Raw genomic sequence first — 19836 nt, forward strand, 5'->3', positions numbered from 1 at the left:
TGATTTTTTCTTATACCTGAGTATAATCTGACCCTAGCCGTCGAGAAATATTGGTATAATCATTGCCAAGTTTTGTAGCAAGGCACAAGATTCTCACCAACGTGTCTTGATCACCACCGCAACAACTGACACAATGATCAGTGTTACCAACACTGAAACTGAATATTGCCAGAGTTACCAACTCCTATTTATGAATTTTGCTAGATTCACCCCTGAAAATAGCTTTCACTGTACCATTAAAACTTAAAATTGTAGGCATATAAATAGCAATAACCAAAGCAAGTAAATAGCAATGTTGAAGTCTGGAAAAATTAAAAAAAATTATACAAGTTAGTGTGTATCCTGGTGCTGTGATGATTCACATTACGGTAGATCTTATCAAAATGTTTTAACAATAAGATGTTTTACTGTGATAAATAAGATAAAATAATATATACTGAACTGTATTAGTAAATGTAAAGAATAAATTATAATAATGTACAAATGAATAAAACAGAAGAGAAAATACTTTATTGTCAATCTTTTCCTGATTTGAGTCCGCTTGACTACCAACCTCAAGTCTCAGATCTGATACGTCCACACGTGTCTTTAATTTTGATTTGGCCACACATTCATACAGTCTCTTTTGTTATTATTATAGTTAGTATTTATGAAATAATTGATGCTGCTGTAATGATATTAATATTGAATGGTTTCTCTTTCAGGTTTTCCTAACATTCACCCGAGGACAAAGACCTGAGGGCATCGACAGGTAATAAAGGGAGACTTCTTTAATTTTATATTTGCACTGATTCAGGAATTAACTTGCCAGTAATACTAACACACACAGTGCTGTACCGTACTGTATAAAGTTTTGAATAATGACACACTACTGTAAAATTATTATTATATACAAGTTAGATTTATTATAAAACGAATTACCTGTTATGTAAATATCCAATTGATACATGATAAAATAAATAACTGATAATGTACTGTATATATCAGAGATGTATACCATATACTGTACTAGTCATAGAGTGTTTTAAGCTATACAATATAGATTATTTTAAAGAGGTTTAATGATAAATATTAATCAAAGTTGTCATTTATATCTCTATAATGTGCAGTGTTCATATTGATTTTTATTGAATAGTCTCTTGCACTGCACAAGTTATGCTGTGATAGATTCTCCCAACCATGTGTTAGCCAGAATGTATTCTTCTTGTATTGTTATTCAACCTTTTCTTAGTAGTTAAAAGTTTTTATTAAGATATATTCTTTTCCGTAAATAGAGTTGAAGTGTAGTATTGTGATTAGCAAACTCTTCTCAATCTCTCGTAGCAACAGTTGTTACTGGGGAGATTATCAAAATTATATCTCTTATAACGGCTTGAATACTCAAATATGTTATTATCATTTACCTTTCAGTATTTCTACACTTGCATTGTCTTAAGGTAGGAGAGAACACAGCTGAGCATTAGCTTGTCACAATTCCTTTATAGCTCACCAGTTCATAAAATAGGTCACTCACTTTTTCACCAAGGCATCTATGTCGCTCTTGGGGTAATGTTTGGAGGAAGTTGTATAAGACTGATTCCTGCCATAGAAATAATGCTTAGTCTTATAATTGTTCACTTTGCTCTATACAGTGCAGTAATCCTTGGATATAAGATGCATATCTGTAAGGCATCTTGGTATGACAGAAAATTAATTGTGGTACTTCAAGACAGTACATTTAGCAGTTATATAACACTTTGTTGGCTGTCCCCTGAATGAACAGAGGAAGAAACTGTTAGTAAAACAATCAGTAAGTGTAGGATTTTGCCTTGTATGAGTGGCAGCAATTTCTGCACATTGTACATTTCTTAAGTGTTCACACATGAAGGCATCACAGTATGTAAATGTGTAACCATGTACTGCACCTATAAAATGCATTTTAGGTATTGCCAGGGCATCTTAATGTTAAGTGATTTAGGTGGAGCCATTATGTGAATAGATATTTTAACCTTGCCATGCATTACACTTACCTCCATGATATGGGAAGCTCCTGCAATGCTCTTTGACTACAGTATGCAGTTTGGGAAACAGACTGTTGGAATTTCAGAATTAAGGATATTTAAATGGCCTAGGCATTATTAGATTCATTTTTATTGTTAATTTATAATAACATAGCAGATAAAATGCATCATAGAAAATGGCCATCTTTTATGGAATCATGGAAGGGGAAATTTGGGAGTAATGAACCAACACATGGACACAATAACTTGGTTTCTAAGAAGAGAAGTAATGTAGTTTAGATTTAGGATGATGTTGACTATTGGCACATTATATTCAGGAATTACTGTATTAAGTAAATTTTCATCAAATTTATAGGATTCCAAAAAATTGGAAATTTGTATCCAAAATATGTGAGGTGCCTTGGCACATCTAATTTAACTTAAGTACCTTGTTCATTAACAAGGTATCATCATACAGATCGACATACTTGTAGTTAGTATTAATTACCTTCTAAACGATTACCAGTAGCTTTAATCACATATATTGCCCTAACTATGTTCAATATTTGATAAATTAAATTGAAATGTCACAATACAATATGAACAAACTAAATTACTGTTTAACAATTGTAGGTAAGAGTTGACAATAACAGTTAGGTGTGTCTGTTAATGTCATGTACCGGTATTTCTGAAAATGTAAATGATTGCCGTGAATTGTGAATTAATATGATGTCATGAAAGACAATTAAGAATCGTCTTTGATCCGAGATGCCTCGACAGCTATATTCTCCTAAAAATAGAAATGTTAATAACTTTCCTCTTCAACACTTCATAACTCAGAAGTTGTATGTGTTTGCCTTAAATATAATATAAATTATACAATCAAAAATTTTGTATGTACAGTACTGTATTATAGGTGTTATTTTTATAGAGAAACATTGGTACAGTTTACCTAACCTGAAAAAGATTGATACAGTAAAGCAAAGACATTTATTATACCCCTGTGTATAGATGACTAAATTGTACAGGGTGTTTATAAAGTCCCTATCTATTTCAGTCAAATAACTTTTACTTTTACCACCTTCACCACTGATCGGCTCGTTAGCCGCTTGGGCGATCGATTACATCTCTGTTACGCACTGTTGGCAAGTACTGGGCAGTGGGCATGCACTGGTTCCTGAATGTATCTGAACCTGTTGCATGAAATTATGGGTAACTATGTTAAATTCAATTGTAAAACGACAGCATTTCGTACTGCATTTACAGCATCTTCTGAGACAAGTGGACGTCCCGATCTTGGTTCATCATTAACAGATTCCGTTCTTTTGAATTTATTCAACAATTCGCGTATTGTCTTGTCTGTAGGACCTGGCTTATGAAATTTTCTTTACACTTCTCTCTAATTTCTTTGCATTTCTTTCCTTCAATACTCAGTGCTACCACCAGCACCCATTGGAGTTCTACAATAAAAATCAATAAAAAACGTTATTTCACTGAAATAGATAGATAGGGACTTTATAAACTTCCTGTATTATTTTTGTTAATAATGAACTGAGGCCTTTTAGTTACTCAGTATATATATATATATATATATATATATATATATATATATATATATATATATATATATATATATATATATATATATATATATATATATATATATATATATATATATATATATATATATATATATATATATATCACCAATTCCCCCATTACCTTTCTTGTTAGGTTCCTAAAAACCACAACTTTAAGTGAAACGACGTTAAATGAAAACAATTTTACCATAGACACAATGATATAAATAGGGGTTATGTTCCTGGGTACATTTCTGGTCAAAATTTTCTCAGAACGTTCCACAAATGTTTCACTTTCATCACTATCACCTTCTTGTTTTAAAATTTCAAATAAACTTTGAACTTTCACCTGTATAATGAACATGGAAAGTTTTGTTGATGTTGACCCTCAGTACACATGTTCAGCATTCTTTTCATATTTTCCATATTGCCACTTCTGTTGCGAGTTAACTTTGTAGCAGATAATGGAGTAACACTTTTAGCACATGATTTAATATAATCTGCTTTTCCACAAATTGGTCTTACCTACAGTTGTATGCTGCAAACCGACAGTATATGTCCACAGCTCACTGTCCTCCTTCAGATCTCTTTACCACATCTAATTTAACTTCCAATGTTACATTTATCCTCTTCTTTCTGTGACCACAACCAGTAATGGCTCATAATGCACGTTCAGCACTCATTCTTCTAGGGCTCAAATAAATTTATAATTGGATTTTGAATGAATGTTGAAAGAGCATCAACCAGCCACCGAACAATAACAAACAAATATGGAGCCCACACTGGTTGCTTACACAGCCGGCTGTTGATCACTTTTTTACTCTTTCCTTTTATCCTCTTCACCACTGATCAGCTCGTTAGCCGCTTGGGCGATCGGTCACGTCTCTGTTTCGCACTGTTGGCAAGCACCGGCTCCTGAATGTACCTGAACCTGCTCCAGTGTTGGTCAAGTCTGGTCTTGAAAGACCTCACACTCGGTGCCATCACAACACTTTCTGGTAGATTGTTCCACGAGTTCACATCTCTCACTACGAAAAAGTTTGCCCTCACAGTTTTCTGGACTTAAGGCTTCTCCAACCTTCAATTGTGATCCCTTGTGGGGCGAGCATCCGCCAGTTCTAGGTATGCACACTAGACTGAGTAGTGTCCCTTGAGATGTTTATACACCTCAATGAGGTCGCCCCTTGCCCGTCTGTAGTTTAAGCTTGGCAGTTGCAGGAGCTCTAATCTCTCTAGGTAGCTGAGGTGCCAAAGTGTAGGCACCAGTCTGGTGGCCCTCCTTTGGATATATTCAATCAACTGAAAGTCTTTTGCATATCTCGGGGACCAGGCGGGGAAGCCCCTCGCTCTTGAAGATCGTTACAAGGGACGGACCATCTAGATATCTGAACGACCTTCCTATAACACCTGATAATTTAATTGTTTGGTTCACCTTCTCTCAATGAGCCGAGAATTTCAGTTATTGTCAACATACACACCGAAATCCTTTTCACATTCAGTCTCAGATAATGCAGTTTCTTCATCCCATTGGGATGTACAATATGCCTCCTTACCATTGGTATGTCCAAGGTGCATCCTCTTATACTTTGTAACATTGAATCTCAGCAGCCATTTCTTCGACCATTCTTGAAGCTCAAAGAGATCCTTCTGCAGTTCTTCACAGTCTGCTTGGTTCTTAATTTCTCTAAATTATGAACCAAGCTGAGCGCTTTCGTACTGAATTTTTTAAAATTGTCGTACATTTATCATGTTCATACATATTTTTTCTTTTTTCAACGACATTATAACAAAACGACGTTAATGGGGGAATTTGGTGTAATCATGCCTTATAATGGGATTCCTTTTACCAATTTGTGCCGGTTCTGCTAGATGAAGGGAGTTTCAGGTAACATTCATATGGGCTTGCATCATTATTTTGGTAAAGTCAATCCATGTCCTACTACCCCTCGCCAGTCATTGTTGAGGTCTCCAAGGTTTTGTCGTATTCTCCAGTGTGTGTGTGTGTGCATCTGTATAGCTTTGTCACCATACATAAAGTGAGTGCTAAATCCAGTGAAGAAAAGGATAAGAGAGAGCAGTGTGTCTCTTCGTTTTACAGAAACTAGAAATTTTCATTAGTTAATTTCCTAATATACTGTATATGTACAGTGGTCCCTCGGTTAACGAACACAATTCGTTCCAGAAGGTCGTTCATTAACCAAAAATTTTGTTAACCGAAACCATTGTTTCAATGGGATTTTGGGTAATTGGTTCCAGCTCACCGAAAATTACATACAAACTAAAAATAAATGCAGTAAAGTACACTTACTTTGAGGTGTGCATGTAGAAGGCTCCTGGTTGATGATGATGATGATGGGAATTAGAAGTGGGGGTGGAGGAGAAGGGAGAAGAGAAAGCAGTGGTGTGGAAGAGAAATCACCCCATGCTTCATGCTGCCATTTCACCCATAAAATTTTAAGTTCACTTGGTGTAATTCAAGATTATTTTCTTTAAATCAACACTGCACTGCACTATATAGTGTCAATATGTAAAATAAATTTCAGAATGACCAATAATTGCACTGTAAAAATGTAAAAATAGTTTATATTCAAGAGAGTCTCAAGCAAGAAGCTTCCTCCACTGAGCAGAGACACAAACTGACGCCATTCTGGGTGAGTCAAGTGGCTGTTTGGTGCTCTAAAAACTAGTTCCCTGTACCTCAATTATGTTAAATAATTCTTAAAATGACAAAAAAATTTAATATAAGACTTACAAATTATCAAATAGTACAACCTTCTTGATATTTACTCAAATGGTAATGAATTTAAGCCCTAAAACCGATTACTGTATTGGCGGACTAATACTCCAGCTGGTGAGCAGGCGAAAACATGTTGACACGATTTCGTAAGGATTTCGTTAACCAAATTTTTTTTCGTTAATCGAGTTGAAGATTCTTATGGAAGGTAACTCGTTAACCGAGGGATCACTGTATGTGCAAAATTATAAGATGTGTACATTTAGATGGTTGGGAATGTAAACATTGGGTTCGTGACCTCATCGGACATTTTGTCATATCCAAAGGATGTCAGGCGAGTGACAACCTGCAGATGACTGACAACCCGCTTTCACACTCAGTATTTTTACAAGTGATTTGTGACAGTCTACTTACTGCTTAACCACTTAGTACCCAAGAATAATGTATGATTAGTGTGAAGACCATCTATTATCATGTACAGTCACCATTAGTATAAGGAATAATAGAACTTCCCTTAACACATTGCCAGTCAACTGTGAGATGGCTACAAATGTTGCCACTGTTTCATGAAAGGAAACTATGAAAGTTGTGGAAAAATCATTTTAGTACAGTACGATAAGTTCTCGCTTAACGTCGGGGATACGTTCCTAAAAACGCGACGTTATATGAAACAACGTTAAGCGAATCAATTTTCCCTATAAGAAGTATATAAATTATGGGAGTTACGTTCCTGAGCCTCCCTTTGCCCCGTGAAATACATTACATATATATATAGAAAATCATTGCCATTTCTATAGAAAATAGTGCATACATATATAACTTCTAAGTTTGTATTGGTACTCACCGATGGGCAGAGGTGGTAGAGCGAGTGTGTGGTGGGTAGTGAGGCGGATGGCAGGAGGGGAGGAGTATGGCGGGAGCGGAGGAGGGCGAGTCACTGAGACGCTGCAGCTGCCTCCTCCTCCTCCTGCTCTGACTGGGGTTCCTCCGCTGCTGTTTGTTCCTCCTCCGTTGTTGTTTGTGTCATAAAAAGTAGTCCGTGATGACGCAAAACGTCTTTGAACTGAGTTATCGGGACGTTAAACGAATTTTTGGTATCTAATGATTAGCGACGTAGTACCGAAACAACGTTAAGCAGGCTGACGTTATACGAGGACTTACTGTACTTAGAGATAAAGTATAATATAAAACTATAAAGTAAGAAAAATGATGAGCATTGGTGTCTATGTGTGGGAAGTGAATGTACTGTATGTGTGGAGGCAGTGGGCTGCTGTAACTATGTTGCCAGCCTAGCTGGCACCGCACTTCCTCCCCCAGAGCCCGATGTGACATCATGGCATACACATAGCACAGTGTGACAATCACACATGTCTTATAAGTCAGCTGGCTGGCTGAACTGTGTGGTTTACTGTTAAGTATCGCCCAGAGCTAATTTTTTGTACATAAAATATGTGCTATTGTATTTTGTGATATGGTATAATTTTTATTGTTTATTACCTGCAAAAGCAAAATACAGAATAATGAAGGACTGGAACTTATTCCCATTTAAATCTAACGGACAACGAAATTTCCAAGAACAAAGTGGATTTCATAAACATATCCACTTCATTGCCAGTATAACTGCTGCCTTCGATTAGTGGAATCCTCCCTTTTGTGGAATCAGCCAGCATGCTGTTTTCTGTTCTGTGGTATGATTTCTGTGTATGTATATATGTATACAGTATACAATATACTGTACAGTGACCCATCGGTTAACGAACTCAATCCGTTCCAGAAGGTCGTTCGTTAACCGAAAAGTTCGTTAACCGAAACCATTGTTTCAATGGGTTTTTGGGTAATTGGTTCCAGCTCACAGAAAATTTCCTAAATTCAACAAAAATGGTAGAAAAGTTCACTTACTTTGAGGTGTGTATGTAGAAGGCTCCTGGATGATGATGATGATGGGAATTAGAATGGGGGTGGAGGAGAAGGAAGAAGAAAAGGCATTGGGGTGGAAGAGAAGTCACCCCATGGCACCATTTCATCCATAAAATTTTAGTTCTCTTAGTGTATTTCAAGATTATTTTCTTTAAATCAACAATGCACTGCATTATATATTGTCAATATGTAAAATATATTTCAAAATGACCAATAATTTGGTTGGAAACACAGAAAAAAGCGTTTAGTTGAAGAGAGTCTCAAGCAAGATGTTACCTCCACTGAAAACAGAGAGACTAACGCCTGTCTGGTGTGTTAACAGGCTGGATGGCACGCCAGAAACTAGTTTCTTTACCTTCAATTATGTTCAATAATTGTTAAAATGACTAAAAAAAGTTAATATTAAACTTTTAAATTATTGAATAGTATAAACTTCTTGATATTTACTAAAATAGTAAGGAATTTAAGCCCTAGAACCGATTAATGTATTGGCGGACTGATACTAAAGCTGGTTGCCCGGTCAGTGCAATCGAAAACATGTTGAGGTCGGTTCGTAAGAAATTCGTTAACCGAATTTTTGTTCGTTAACCGAATTGAAGATCCTTATGGAAGGCAGTTCGTAAACCGAAATTTCGTTAACCGAGGCGTTCGTTAAACGAGGGGTCACTGTATATGTACAGCATACAGTATATAATTTTGACTACTACCTGAATCTCTGTAATTATTTAAGAATTCGTTTAAATGGGCACTTATACCTCTAGTGAGGAGAAAACTTAAAATCTTTAGAACACTGCTGGCTAACCAATGATTAAAATAGTACAGTAGCTCCTAATATTAGTGCAGTAATGGGTGTGGTAACTTACAACATTATGTTATTCTACATATTACCTAACATTTTAATTTTAGCAAATATTTATACTGTACATATATTTCAATGTTGTGAGTTTAATGCCAAATAGATTCCACATCTTAATTGTTGGTAACTGCATGTGTCACCTTCACTGTTAGACTAGTATATGAGGAAGTCAAGGGTCGTGCGTCACTGAGGACGAAGTAGACTTTTGCTCCTTCATTTGGTTGCATCACAACTATGTGAACTACAAATTCTCTCTAATCTGCCATATTTACTCAGGGCAGTGAGGTACCATACTTGTTCTTGCAGTTATTAGTTAAATTTAATGTCGACTGTATTAATAATTTCATTTGTATATCTGTACAAGTACTTTTTGTCAACTTTTAGCATGTTTGAGTGTTTTCCTTATTAAGCATGTGAGTTATTCTCATGGCTTAAAGTTATTCCTAGAAGACACGTGCCTCAATTATCATTGGCATAGTTACATTGTATTACTACTGTACTGTACTTACTTTTGTAGTACACTTGAGTATCAGGATTCTGAAAATTTGATTTTGGAAAAAATACATTTTATGAAGTATTTTCAAATTCAAAATTCCTCCAATCTTATCAGCTGGTGGTGCCTTATCTCTTGCACTGCAAAAAAGACACCACGTGCCCTTGCATGTTGTCTGGGCACTGGCCAGTATCACACGTGTAATCCACATCACTCAGAAAGCATTGTGAATTCTAATCAGATGTGCTGCTCTTAAAATGTCTCAAAGGAAATGCAGAAGGTCAGTAGCACAAAGACTGTAGAAGGATGTTGATATCGAATTACTGTATATGCAAACCAGAAATACTGTATACTGTGGCATTGTGATAATTCCTGGGCTAGGTACCAGAAGACATCTTGAATTATCAAATTGCACATTAAAGTTTAATTGATTTAAATGGAAATAATAAGTTTAGTTTCAGTGGCCCAGAAATACCCATAAACTGTTCCAAAACTGCTAACGAACACAAAACATCGGACATAATAGAATACATGAGGGTACATGAAAAAATACAGTACACAGAGATATTATACAAGAAAGTAGTTCTACATTACATAAACAGCTCCTTCCCTTCTCATAATCATCATCCGTAGGTTACACCAATACACCAACATCGAGACAGGCAGGCACTGGGCTGCCTGTGACTGTGCTATGTAGCAAAACACCTGGAATTTAATACCACACAATAACTCCTCTGGGGTTGAGTGTGGGATTTTTTCATGAAAATTGATTACTCTACAATATTGTTTTATTAACCCGGTACAAAGTGATCCTAAATAATATGGGAATTATAGTGAAACTGCATAATGTTGTATTAAGGAGATCGCAGTGTCTCAAGCACTTGGAAAAGGGGGAAGCTCAGTCCACAGCCCTGCCTTCTACACAATTCACTTCCCACTTTTCGTTTTTCTTATTTTATAGTTTTATATTAGATTTTCTTTATTTCCAAGTCAAATTATCGGAGTGAAATGATATTTCCATAGCTTATATGGTTTGTTATGTAAATGAACACTGCGGCAGCCAGTGTTCAGCTGTGAATTATGAATATTTTGCCACAAAATTTAAACAGAGGTAGTACGTATTGCAAATTTGTATTTCATGAATTATCGCACTTCCACTGTACAGTATTGCCATTTATAGAGGTGTTCATGTACATGTCCCTCACCAGCGACTGATTGCAGGCCACGCTTTGTTGATCTATTTATTTTCTTAATATTATTTAATATAAGTACTGTATATAAGATTTACTGGAGTAGATCTACAGTATGTATAATATTTTTGTGTAATGACTGTATTGAATTTTTGAAGGTAACTGGTTTTCAGATTCCTGATACTCAATTGTAGCACAGTATGACCTGATGTATTCTGGGCATCAAGACCCAAACATTCTGTAGGAGATACAGTACACTCAAATGTTCATATTACTTTATATCCATACACTATAGTTATGGAAGTGATATTGTAATGTTACATTTTTTGTCTATGATATATGTTTATTTTTGTAATAGTGGTAATCTGTGTGATAATTAACACCTACAAATTAAGAAAGTTTGATGCAGTATTTGTTCTTAACATGTTTAAAGTTGAGTGGAAGATTGGAAAAATTATGGAGGAATCGGTCATCTGAGTACAACTGGAATTACCAGCTGTGGTGATGAAAAATTTAGAAAAATAAAAGTGCGGGTTAAGTGAGGACCATTTAGAATTTAAGGAAAGGGATGTGTGATTTGTTTCCATCGCCTATCAGCTTACTAGCTGTTCAGGTGGTTGGTCAATACTTATGACATTCACCATCCAGTGTTAGTACAGGAGGCAACCGGAGTACTCAGAGATAACCTGCGGTATTTAGTCGGGTCATACATCTAACCCAGACTAGGGATTGAACCCGAGACAGGGTCGTGAGAGGTATGTACTTACCTCTGTAAGATACCACTAACACCCTAACTATTGACTGTAAACTCTGCTGAAGAATATATACTATGTACTGTATAGCAAAAAATATGAAACTGTATCATTTATGAATCTTGAAAAGATATATGGTAAGGTGGACTTAGGTGATGATTATTTCCAGACTGGGAGGAAAGAAATGTAGTGCAGTGAACACATTTTACAGGAATAGGCATGTAAAGATGACTAAGTGGGGGGTGAAATAGGTGTATGATTTCTATATTGTTCAGTACTATATGAATGGGGGAGGGGGGTTAAAGGAGATAAGGGTTACTTTAGCCAAAACAAGAGGTAAACTAGAACTGGGTACACAGTCGGATGTGGCCAGATATAACTTGCAGGTGATGTTGTACAGTTTACATAAATTTACCCAAAATTGCAAAAGATAATGAAAACAACTGGCAATATGAGATCTCAGAAAAGTACTGTACTGTATAGGAAAATGTAAAGAATAATTAAATGATGATCTTGTAGTTGACAACTTACACAGTGGAAGGGGAAGATGGAGCAGTAGATATAAGAAAGAATGGTGGAAGAGATCAGGAGTGTAGTGAAGGTATACAAAAATATAGGCACTGACAAGGTAGCCTGATATGACATACTGTATTGGGGAGAAGATAGTAATTTATAACTCAAAGGCTAGGAAGTGTCTTCTTTTAATAACTACCTCATTAAGGTTCTACAGAACACTGTGTTTAGTAACAGCTAATACTTACATCTTTCCCACACTTAAAGCTCTTGCTGTTTGTTGGTAAATATACATTCTATAAATGATGTAACAACTAGTGTGTGATAGGTGCCATTTCTGCCTAATCTCACCTAGTACTTATACCTACTCTGAAACGTGTTAACATCAAAAGGATAATTTATGTAACTAAGGTAATTAACACTACTATTGAGAATGCTGGTACAGTGGAATCCAGTATTGGTTTATAATAATAAGTACAATGTCCCCCATACAGAGACTTCTATTTAACAGACTACAGTATATGGAGAGGAGTGTCCATTATACTGAGGACCTGTTAGATATGAAACCTCCATCTAACAAACTACATAGAGAAGATAGTCGGTTAGATATTAAACCCCCCATCTAATAGAGAGAGAAGTCCATTATATGGAGGTTTCACTGTATGAGGCCCATTGTCATACCCAGCCTTGAGTGCATGTTGTCAAAGATACAAAATGTAGGTGATAATATAAAATACAATTCTGGTAAAATTATGTCACCTTCATTGCCAAATAATGGAATGTAATAGATCAAGGGTGGATCCAGGGGGAGGTCCAGATCTCCCTTTTCATCAGAAAATTCCAATACTTTTTCTTTAATGCAGAATTGTACTTGGGCATTTTTATATGGTAAAAAGTAATTACCATAGACCTCAGAATATCTCCTAATATCAAGTGCACATGGCTTCAAAATGCCGATGATGTTGCTCGCCATGTTTCCCCATCCAAAAACTTCTTGGATTCCTCCTTTTGATATTCCCAGATCCACCCCTGTAGATACTTAATAAATTTACTTAATTGCAACTTACTTTAGATAAAATGAAATGAATTTATACATGAGTACTGTACTGTACAAGTATTGTAAATGTGAACCATATTTAACATCAAAGTAATATACCTGTACTATGTAAGTTATCTTAGGTCACTCTTGATTGTAAATTCATTGAACTTCTTTTGTTTACAATATTTCAAGTTACCAAATGTTATAAACCATATCTTATAGTTTGTATTGTACATATTTATTTTATAACTACTGTACTTGTTCGCCTAAATCTTACTTTAAAAGTATTCCCACTCAGTTTACTTCAGTGCTTACCCAATTAACCCTACATGGCCAGGACAGAGAGTTCAGTATGTGTTGTATATTTTTTGATACTGTACTCACTGGATGGTCCACAGTAAGAACTGTAATAATGATAATGAACCAACTGCACAGTTAGCATTCCACTTACTGCATAATGACAACAAATACAGTACAGTACTGTAAACATAAAACTATTATAGTGTTTAATAATTATACAGTACAGTACTGCAATATTAATAATAATGCCATTTGTAGGACAGGAATGAAATCATAAAACATTGAATGTTTTTGCATTACAGATTTTCAAAAGTTCAAACAGGAAAAATGTCAGTTGACTGAAGTTTTCACCTACAGTACACTACATGTAGAACAGATAAGTGTACTGTACTCTGCTGTACATGATGAAATGTAATAAGTGTATGTACTGTACTCTGCTGTACATGATGAAATGTATGCTTTAATGTATATATTTTTGTTGAGCTGTAATTTTGCAATAAAGCACAAAAATTATCTGATCCATGAACTTGTGTGATGTTACTTTTTTGCACACACACACACACACACCGCCAGTTGTTCTTCACAGTACCTATTAGTAGCCAGTACTGATCTTAGAACTAGTTATCTTTTACTACTGCAGCCATCTCCCTCAAAGTGAGTACAGGTGCTCATCTACTTAAGAACGTTCAACTTACAAACTTTCAGAGATGCAAACATCATCACTGAGGGGGGTTACCTGCCAGAACAGGTGTTTAATGTGGATGAGACTGGATTATTTGGAAGAAAATTCCAGTTAGAACAAACATACCTAAGAGGAGAAGAGTGAGCCAGGTTTTAAGGCTGTATTAAAGGGTATAGCTGTACTAAATATTCATAATCTTTTCATTTTTTACAATGTTTGGTATCTACAGGAGTAAAGTTTGACTTACAAACAAGCCTTAGGAACGTAACTCGATCGTAAGTAGGGGAGTACCTGTACTGCATCTTTAATTATTGTATCCTCTATATTACCTCATCAGTTTTCATATAACCAGTAATACCATTCCAGGTTGAGGATCCTTTATCTGAAAACCTTAGGGCCAAGTGCATTTTGGTTTTCAGATGCCTAGGCTGGGTATCCACACTAATTACTGGGATGATGAAGGGTATCTACATCGATTCTTGGAAAAAATGGCACAACTGTTAAATTGCAGTAAAATGGTACAAAATGTCATTAGGTTAAGGGGGTGGATCATGGTGAGTTAGGTCAGGTCAAAGCTTATATGTTTTTATGTCACTAGTGGACCATCAGATGAAGATTAGATATTTATTAGGTTAGGTTAGGTTAGGTTGACCTACTGACATTTTACTACCAACTTGATAATTGTGCAAGATGGAGGGTGTCCACACTACCCACTAGGAGGATGAAGGGTGTCCACACTACCCACTAGGAGGATGAAGGGTGTCCACACTACCCACTAGGAGGATGAAGGGTGTCCACACTACCCACTAGGAGGATGAAGGGTGTCCACACTACCCACTAGGAGGATGGAGGGTGTCACACTCACCCACTACCCACTAGGAGGATGGAGGGTGTCACACTACCCACTAGGAGGATGAAGGGTGTCCACACTGCCCACTGAAGGGTGTCACTAGAGGATGAAGGGTGTCCACACTGCCCCACTAGGAGGATGGAGGTGTCACACACCCCACTGATGAAGGGTGTCCACACTACCCACTAGGAGGACTGGAGGGTGTCCACACTACCCACTAAGAGGATGGAGGTGTCCACACTACCACTAGGAGGATGGAGGTGTCACACTGCCCACTAGAGGATGGAGGGTGTCCACACCCACTAGGAGATGGAGGGTGTCACACCCACTAAGAGAGTGATGAGGGTGTCCACACACACCCACTAGGGCGGATGGAGGGTATCCACACTACCCACTAGGAGGATGGAGGGTGTCCACACTACCCACTAGGAGGATGAAGGTGTCCACACCCACTAGGAGGATGAAGGGTGTCCACACTGCCCACTAGGAGGATGAAGGGTGTCCACACTGCCCACTAGGAGGATGGAGGGTGTCCACACTACCCACTAAGAGGATGAAGGGTGTCCACACTACCCACTAGGAGGATGGAGGGTGTCCACACTACCTGCTCGGAGGATGGAGGGTGTCCGCACTACCCGCTCGGAGGGTGTCCACACTACCCACTAGGAGGATGAAGGGTGTCCACACTACCCACTAGGAGGATGGTGTCCACACTACCCACTAGGAGGATGGAGGGTGTCCACACTACCCGCTCGGAGGATGGAGGGTGTCCACACTACCCACTAGGAGGATGGTGTCCACACTACCCAGTAGGAGGATGGAGGGTGTCCACACTACCCACTAGGAGGATGGAGAGTAGCCACACTATCCAATGGGAAGAATAAGGGTTTCCAAGTTACTTACTTCTATGGTTGGCTATAAAATACCATTTCAAGATCAAGTTTCTCATGTTATGTGCACCATTTTCCACACACACAAACACACATGCTTGCCCATACATACACATATACCAGTGGCTAGCCAGGTAACCAATGACACCACTTCATTCACTACATGACCAGCTGACTTCCTCTCAAAATGAAGCAGTATCAACCCGAGACAAAACAGCACACCCGCACAAGATGAGTCAGGGTAAATAAGGTCGGAGACTCATTTCTGTGACTCGGTTTCACCACAGGGATTGAACTTTTGCTCATGTTCATGACTACAATACATTATATTGTATAGGCAGGCCTCGGATTTATCGCAACGGGAATAGAATTTCAGAATGCCAGTCCATTTATACCAGGTGCTTATATGATTATTTTTTTTACTAATGCTTGTACAAGTATTTATTTTATTTGTAGGCCATAAATCCCCCCACTTCAAAATTTTCTTCTGTTTCAGAATGGTCAATTCAGGGAAAATATCGGAATCTGTTCAGTATTAGTAAAAAGTTCTGAATTGGCAATATTTTGGATCAGTAAATTGAATTGGGCACAGCCCTTGTGGGTGGGTGTCACTAAACCAAGCACCGAAGAACTGTGATATATGTACTGTACAGTAGGGTCGGGATATATCACAAGATAGGGTCCAAAGATGTTCGCAATATACTAAATCGCGATGTAATCAATGGGAAAAATAGGGTTAGGTTCTGGAGGGCAAAAAAAGTGACTAAACTTGATTTAACGAGTTCATTTTCTTACTAACTAAAGCACCAATAAACACTAAACTCGGAAACAACAGGCTATTTCAATATCAATATCTAGGAACGCCAGACTCGGCAGCTGACGTACCATCCTGGGATCACCAGACTTGGCAGTAGATGCCACACTGCCACTCTCACTTAACGAACACCAAAAGTATTAGCTACAGTATTATATCTTTTCCTTTAAGCTTTCCATTTTCTTCACTTCACTTTTCACACCACTATCAACCCATTTACACTCGCCTTAGAAGTCGTAATCTGAAGCAGTTGGCTGCTTTCTCGTCACTCACTCAGAAAGACCGAGCGTGAATGCGCGAGTGAGCAGCCACGGTGGTGCCTCAGGTTAGCAAATAATGCATTAGTTTGCCATGGCGGTACATTTGAAATATTTACCTCATGAAATAACAAATTACTGCTATACTGTATATAGGAAAATGTCGATAATTTTGGGAGCCACGATATAAAAAATCTTTATAAAAAGTGGCAATATATCCCGACCATGCTGTATATATACCTTACTCCCCACAACACTCAAATATAGATATTAAGGCATAACACATTAGGTAACAAAGAATCAATATGAAAGAAGCATATTCTTCTTTTTTTATTTTCTACCAATATCAATAGAAGTGAATTTACATTTCAAATATCTTAGGATATTAGTATACCTGTACATAGGTTACATTTCATACACAAACTGAAAAAATTAAATTAAGATACAGAAATGTCAGTTTCACTTGAGTGCACAAAATATATTTCTCTTGTGTATAACTGATATACAAAGGTTCTAGTATACAGTACAGTAAACCCTCAAGTTTGGCGGCTTTCTGTTTGGCGAATTCGAAGTTGGTGGTCAAAGTACCCCGCCCCCCATTTTGCCGACCAAACCCTCACCTTTGGTGAAAGTTTAAATTTAAATGCAATCGCAACTAATAATTGTAGAATAATAAGTGCAAGATAAATCTCGCTTAATACTACCGGTGGGTGAGTAAATGGCAAAGCGCCAGTCAGCTGTTGAGGTAGCCATTTTGACCTCGTCAATCCACATTCCAGCCATTTGTTTGAGTGACTTTGGCCTTTGTGTACATTTTTTTTTCACTCTCGCTTGACAAGGTGTTCTCATGCAGATTAATGGCCTCAAAAGTACCTGGGGTATTGGAGGGGATGATAGTGGTGGTGTAAGACCGTCTGAGCGCCCAGACAGTTCAAATGATGGGGTAAAAACAAAGAAGAAAAATTCTCGTGAGTATTGAGTTGGGAAGAAAGTGAAAAAGTACTCATTTGAGGATAAGAGAAAGACAGGGGATATGACTGAGCTTAACAAAAGACTTTTATTTTGAAGGCTTTGATCTAGTGGTGGCAGTGGTGGAGGAGGGGGGTGACGGATGTTAGCCTTCCTTCCCCAGCCTCAGATACCAGCTTAGTGTACATTAAGCTCCTCAACTTATAATTTTAAGGTTAGTTTTCAATGTTTATGTTGATTAACTAATTATTCATTCTCTTTCAGCAATTAAATATATGTTATATGTGGGTAAAATAAGAAAAAATTGAGACTTTGGGTGGCCCCTCAGTACCAATTAGGCTTTTACCCATTGGATTAAGCCCTCTGGTTTGGCGATGGTTTTTCGGCACCAATTAGTCGCCAAACTGGAGGGTTTACTGTAGATGATTTCATGACCTTAAATTCCTACACCTTGTACTTTGCTATAATGCCTCTTTTTTCCACATATTATCATTGACATGAGTACCAGTAATTACTTTTCAAATACAAAATTAGAATAAACCATTTTCTTTCATTTTTTTTGTTTTTTTATCTATCTGCTGCCCACATCAACAAACAATTAGTTATCAGATCTACAAAATACTGTAATATGTATCTAACTTTCTAACTGCAAAGTACTGAAATATTCATAGAGCATTTTACATGAGCTTCAGCAGGAGATATGACAGCACCAGGAGGGGCAGGAAGATGGAGGGCAGGGAGGAGGAGTTACAAAGGAAGGAGTTACAGAAGCACACATGTTCTGAAACAAGACCTTCAAAGTTTCCATTTTGACAGATGGCGGGGTAAACCTTGTCAGCACAGCCTTTCTGTCCATCACCAATTCCAACTGAAAAAAAAAATTATTAAAATTCCAGTAATCAATATTTTTTCTTGTACTGTACTGTAATTAATTTCTTTCTCTTATACAGTACAGTGATCCCTCAGTTAACGAACGCCTCGGTTAATGAAATTTCGGTTAACGAATTACCTTCCATAAGATTTTTCACTTCGGTTAATGAAAAAATTTCGATTAACGAATTCCTTACAAATTTTTCCCAACATGTTTTCGCCTGCTTTTGCCTGCTCACCAGCTGGAGTATTAGTCCGCCAATACAGTAATCGATTTTAGGGCTTAAATTCATTACCATTTGAGTAAATATCAAGAAGGTTGTACTATTCAATAATTTTCCAAGTCTTATATTAAAATTTTTAGTCATTTTAAGAATTATTTAACATAATTGAAGTACAGGGAACTAGTTTTTAGCGCGCCAAACAGCCACTTGTCTCACCCAAAATGGAGTCAGTTTGTGTCTCTGCTCAGGGGAGGAAGCTTCTTGCTTGAGACTCTCTTGAACATAAACTATTTTTACATTTTTACAGTACAATTTATGGGTGAAATGGCAGCATGAAGCATGGGGTGACTTCTCTTCCACCCCAATGCCTTCTCTTCTCCCTTCTCTTCCACCATTCTAATTCCTATCATCATCAACCAGGAGCCTTCTACATGCACACCTCAAAGTAAGTGTACTTTACTTCATTTATTTTTAGTTTGTATGTAATTTTCGGTGAGCTGGAACCAATTACCCAAAATCCCATTGAAACAATGGTTTCGGTTAACAAAATTTTCGGTTCACTAATGACCTTCTGGAACGAATTGTGTTCGTTAACCGAGGGACCACTGTACATTAATGTTTTTACCATAAAAAGAAAAAAAGTCAACCCACATATCACAACTAATTCTGCAACCTCTGTAATGGTACACCCATGATGTATGTACTGAGAGAGTTGAAACCTATCTCGATTAATCAACACACATTGCTTGTGGTCATGAAGAAAGTCTCTGATCCACGCCAGAACGTCCCCGAATTCCTGTATACAAGTAAAGTAGTTTCATTTTTTGTCTTTCTTGAGGTATGCTACCAAATGCCTCGACAAAGTCAATGTATAATTGTCATGCCCTAATATGTGTCCACACTTCCAACATCCTTAAGTAATTACAA

At 37.3% G+C, this 19836-nt stretch overlaps 2 protein-coding genes and 1 long non-coding RNA gene across 4 annotated transcripts in view; 2 read left to right on the top strand and 1 right to left on the bottom strand.

The window, feature by feature from the left end:
- The window catches only part of LOC121868674 (phospholipid-transporting ATPase ABCA3-like), a 132796-nt gene extending 129761 nt beyond the window's left edge, over positions 1–3035 (top strand). The window contains exons 40-41 of the mRNA XM_042369511.1: positions 705–751; positions 1411–3035. Of these exons, the coding sequence (XP_042225445.1) occupies positions 705–751; positions 1411–1435 (72 nt within the window). The 3' untranslated portion in view covers positions 1436–3035. The remainder of the gene's footprint in view (positions 1–704; positions 752–1410) is intronic.
- Positions 3036–15254: 12219 nt separating this feature from the next.
- Positions 15255–18413, top strand: LOC121868816. Its single transcript, XR_006089457.1, has 2 exons — positions 15255–15324; positions 15531–18413. It is a non-coding gene; the product is annotated as an uncharacterized LOC121868816 (long non-coding RNA).
- The window catches only part of LOC121868815, a 31102-nt gene continuing 28427 nt past the window's right edge, over positions 17162–19836 (bottom strand). For both annotated transcript variants that reach the window (XM_042369776.1, XM_042369777.1), the window contains exon 4: positions 17162–18683. In XM_042369776.1, the coding sequence (XP_042225710.1) occupies positions 18493–18683 (191 nt within the window). In that variant the 3' untranslated portion in view covers positions 17162–18492. The remainder of the gene's footprint in view (positions 18684–19836) is intronic.

The sequence above is a fragment of the Homarus americanus genome, unplaced genomic scaffold (assembly GCF_018991925.1).
Source record: "Homarus americanus isolate GMGI-L3 unplaced genomic scaffold, GMGI_Hamer_2.0 scaffold30535, whole genome shotgun sequence".
In the NCBI taxonomy this organism is placed as follows: Eukaryota; Metazoa; Arthropoda; class Malacostraca; order Decapoda; family Nephropidae; genus Homarus; species Homarus americanus.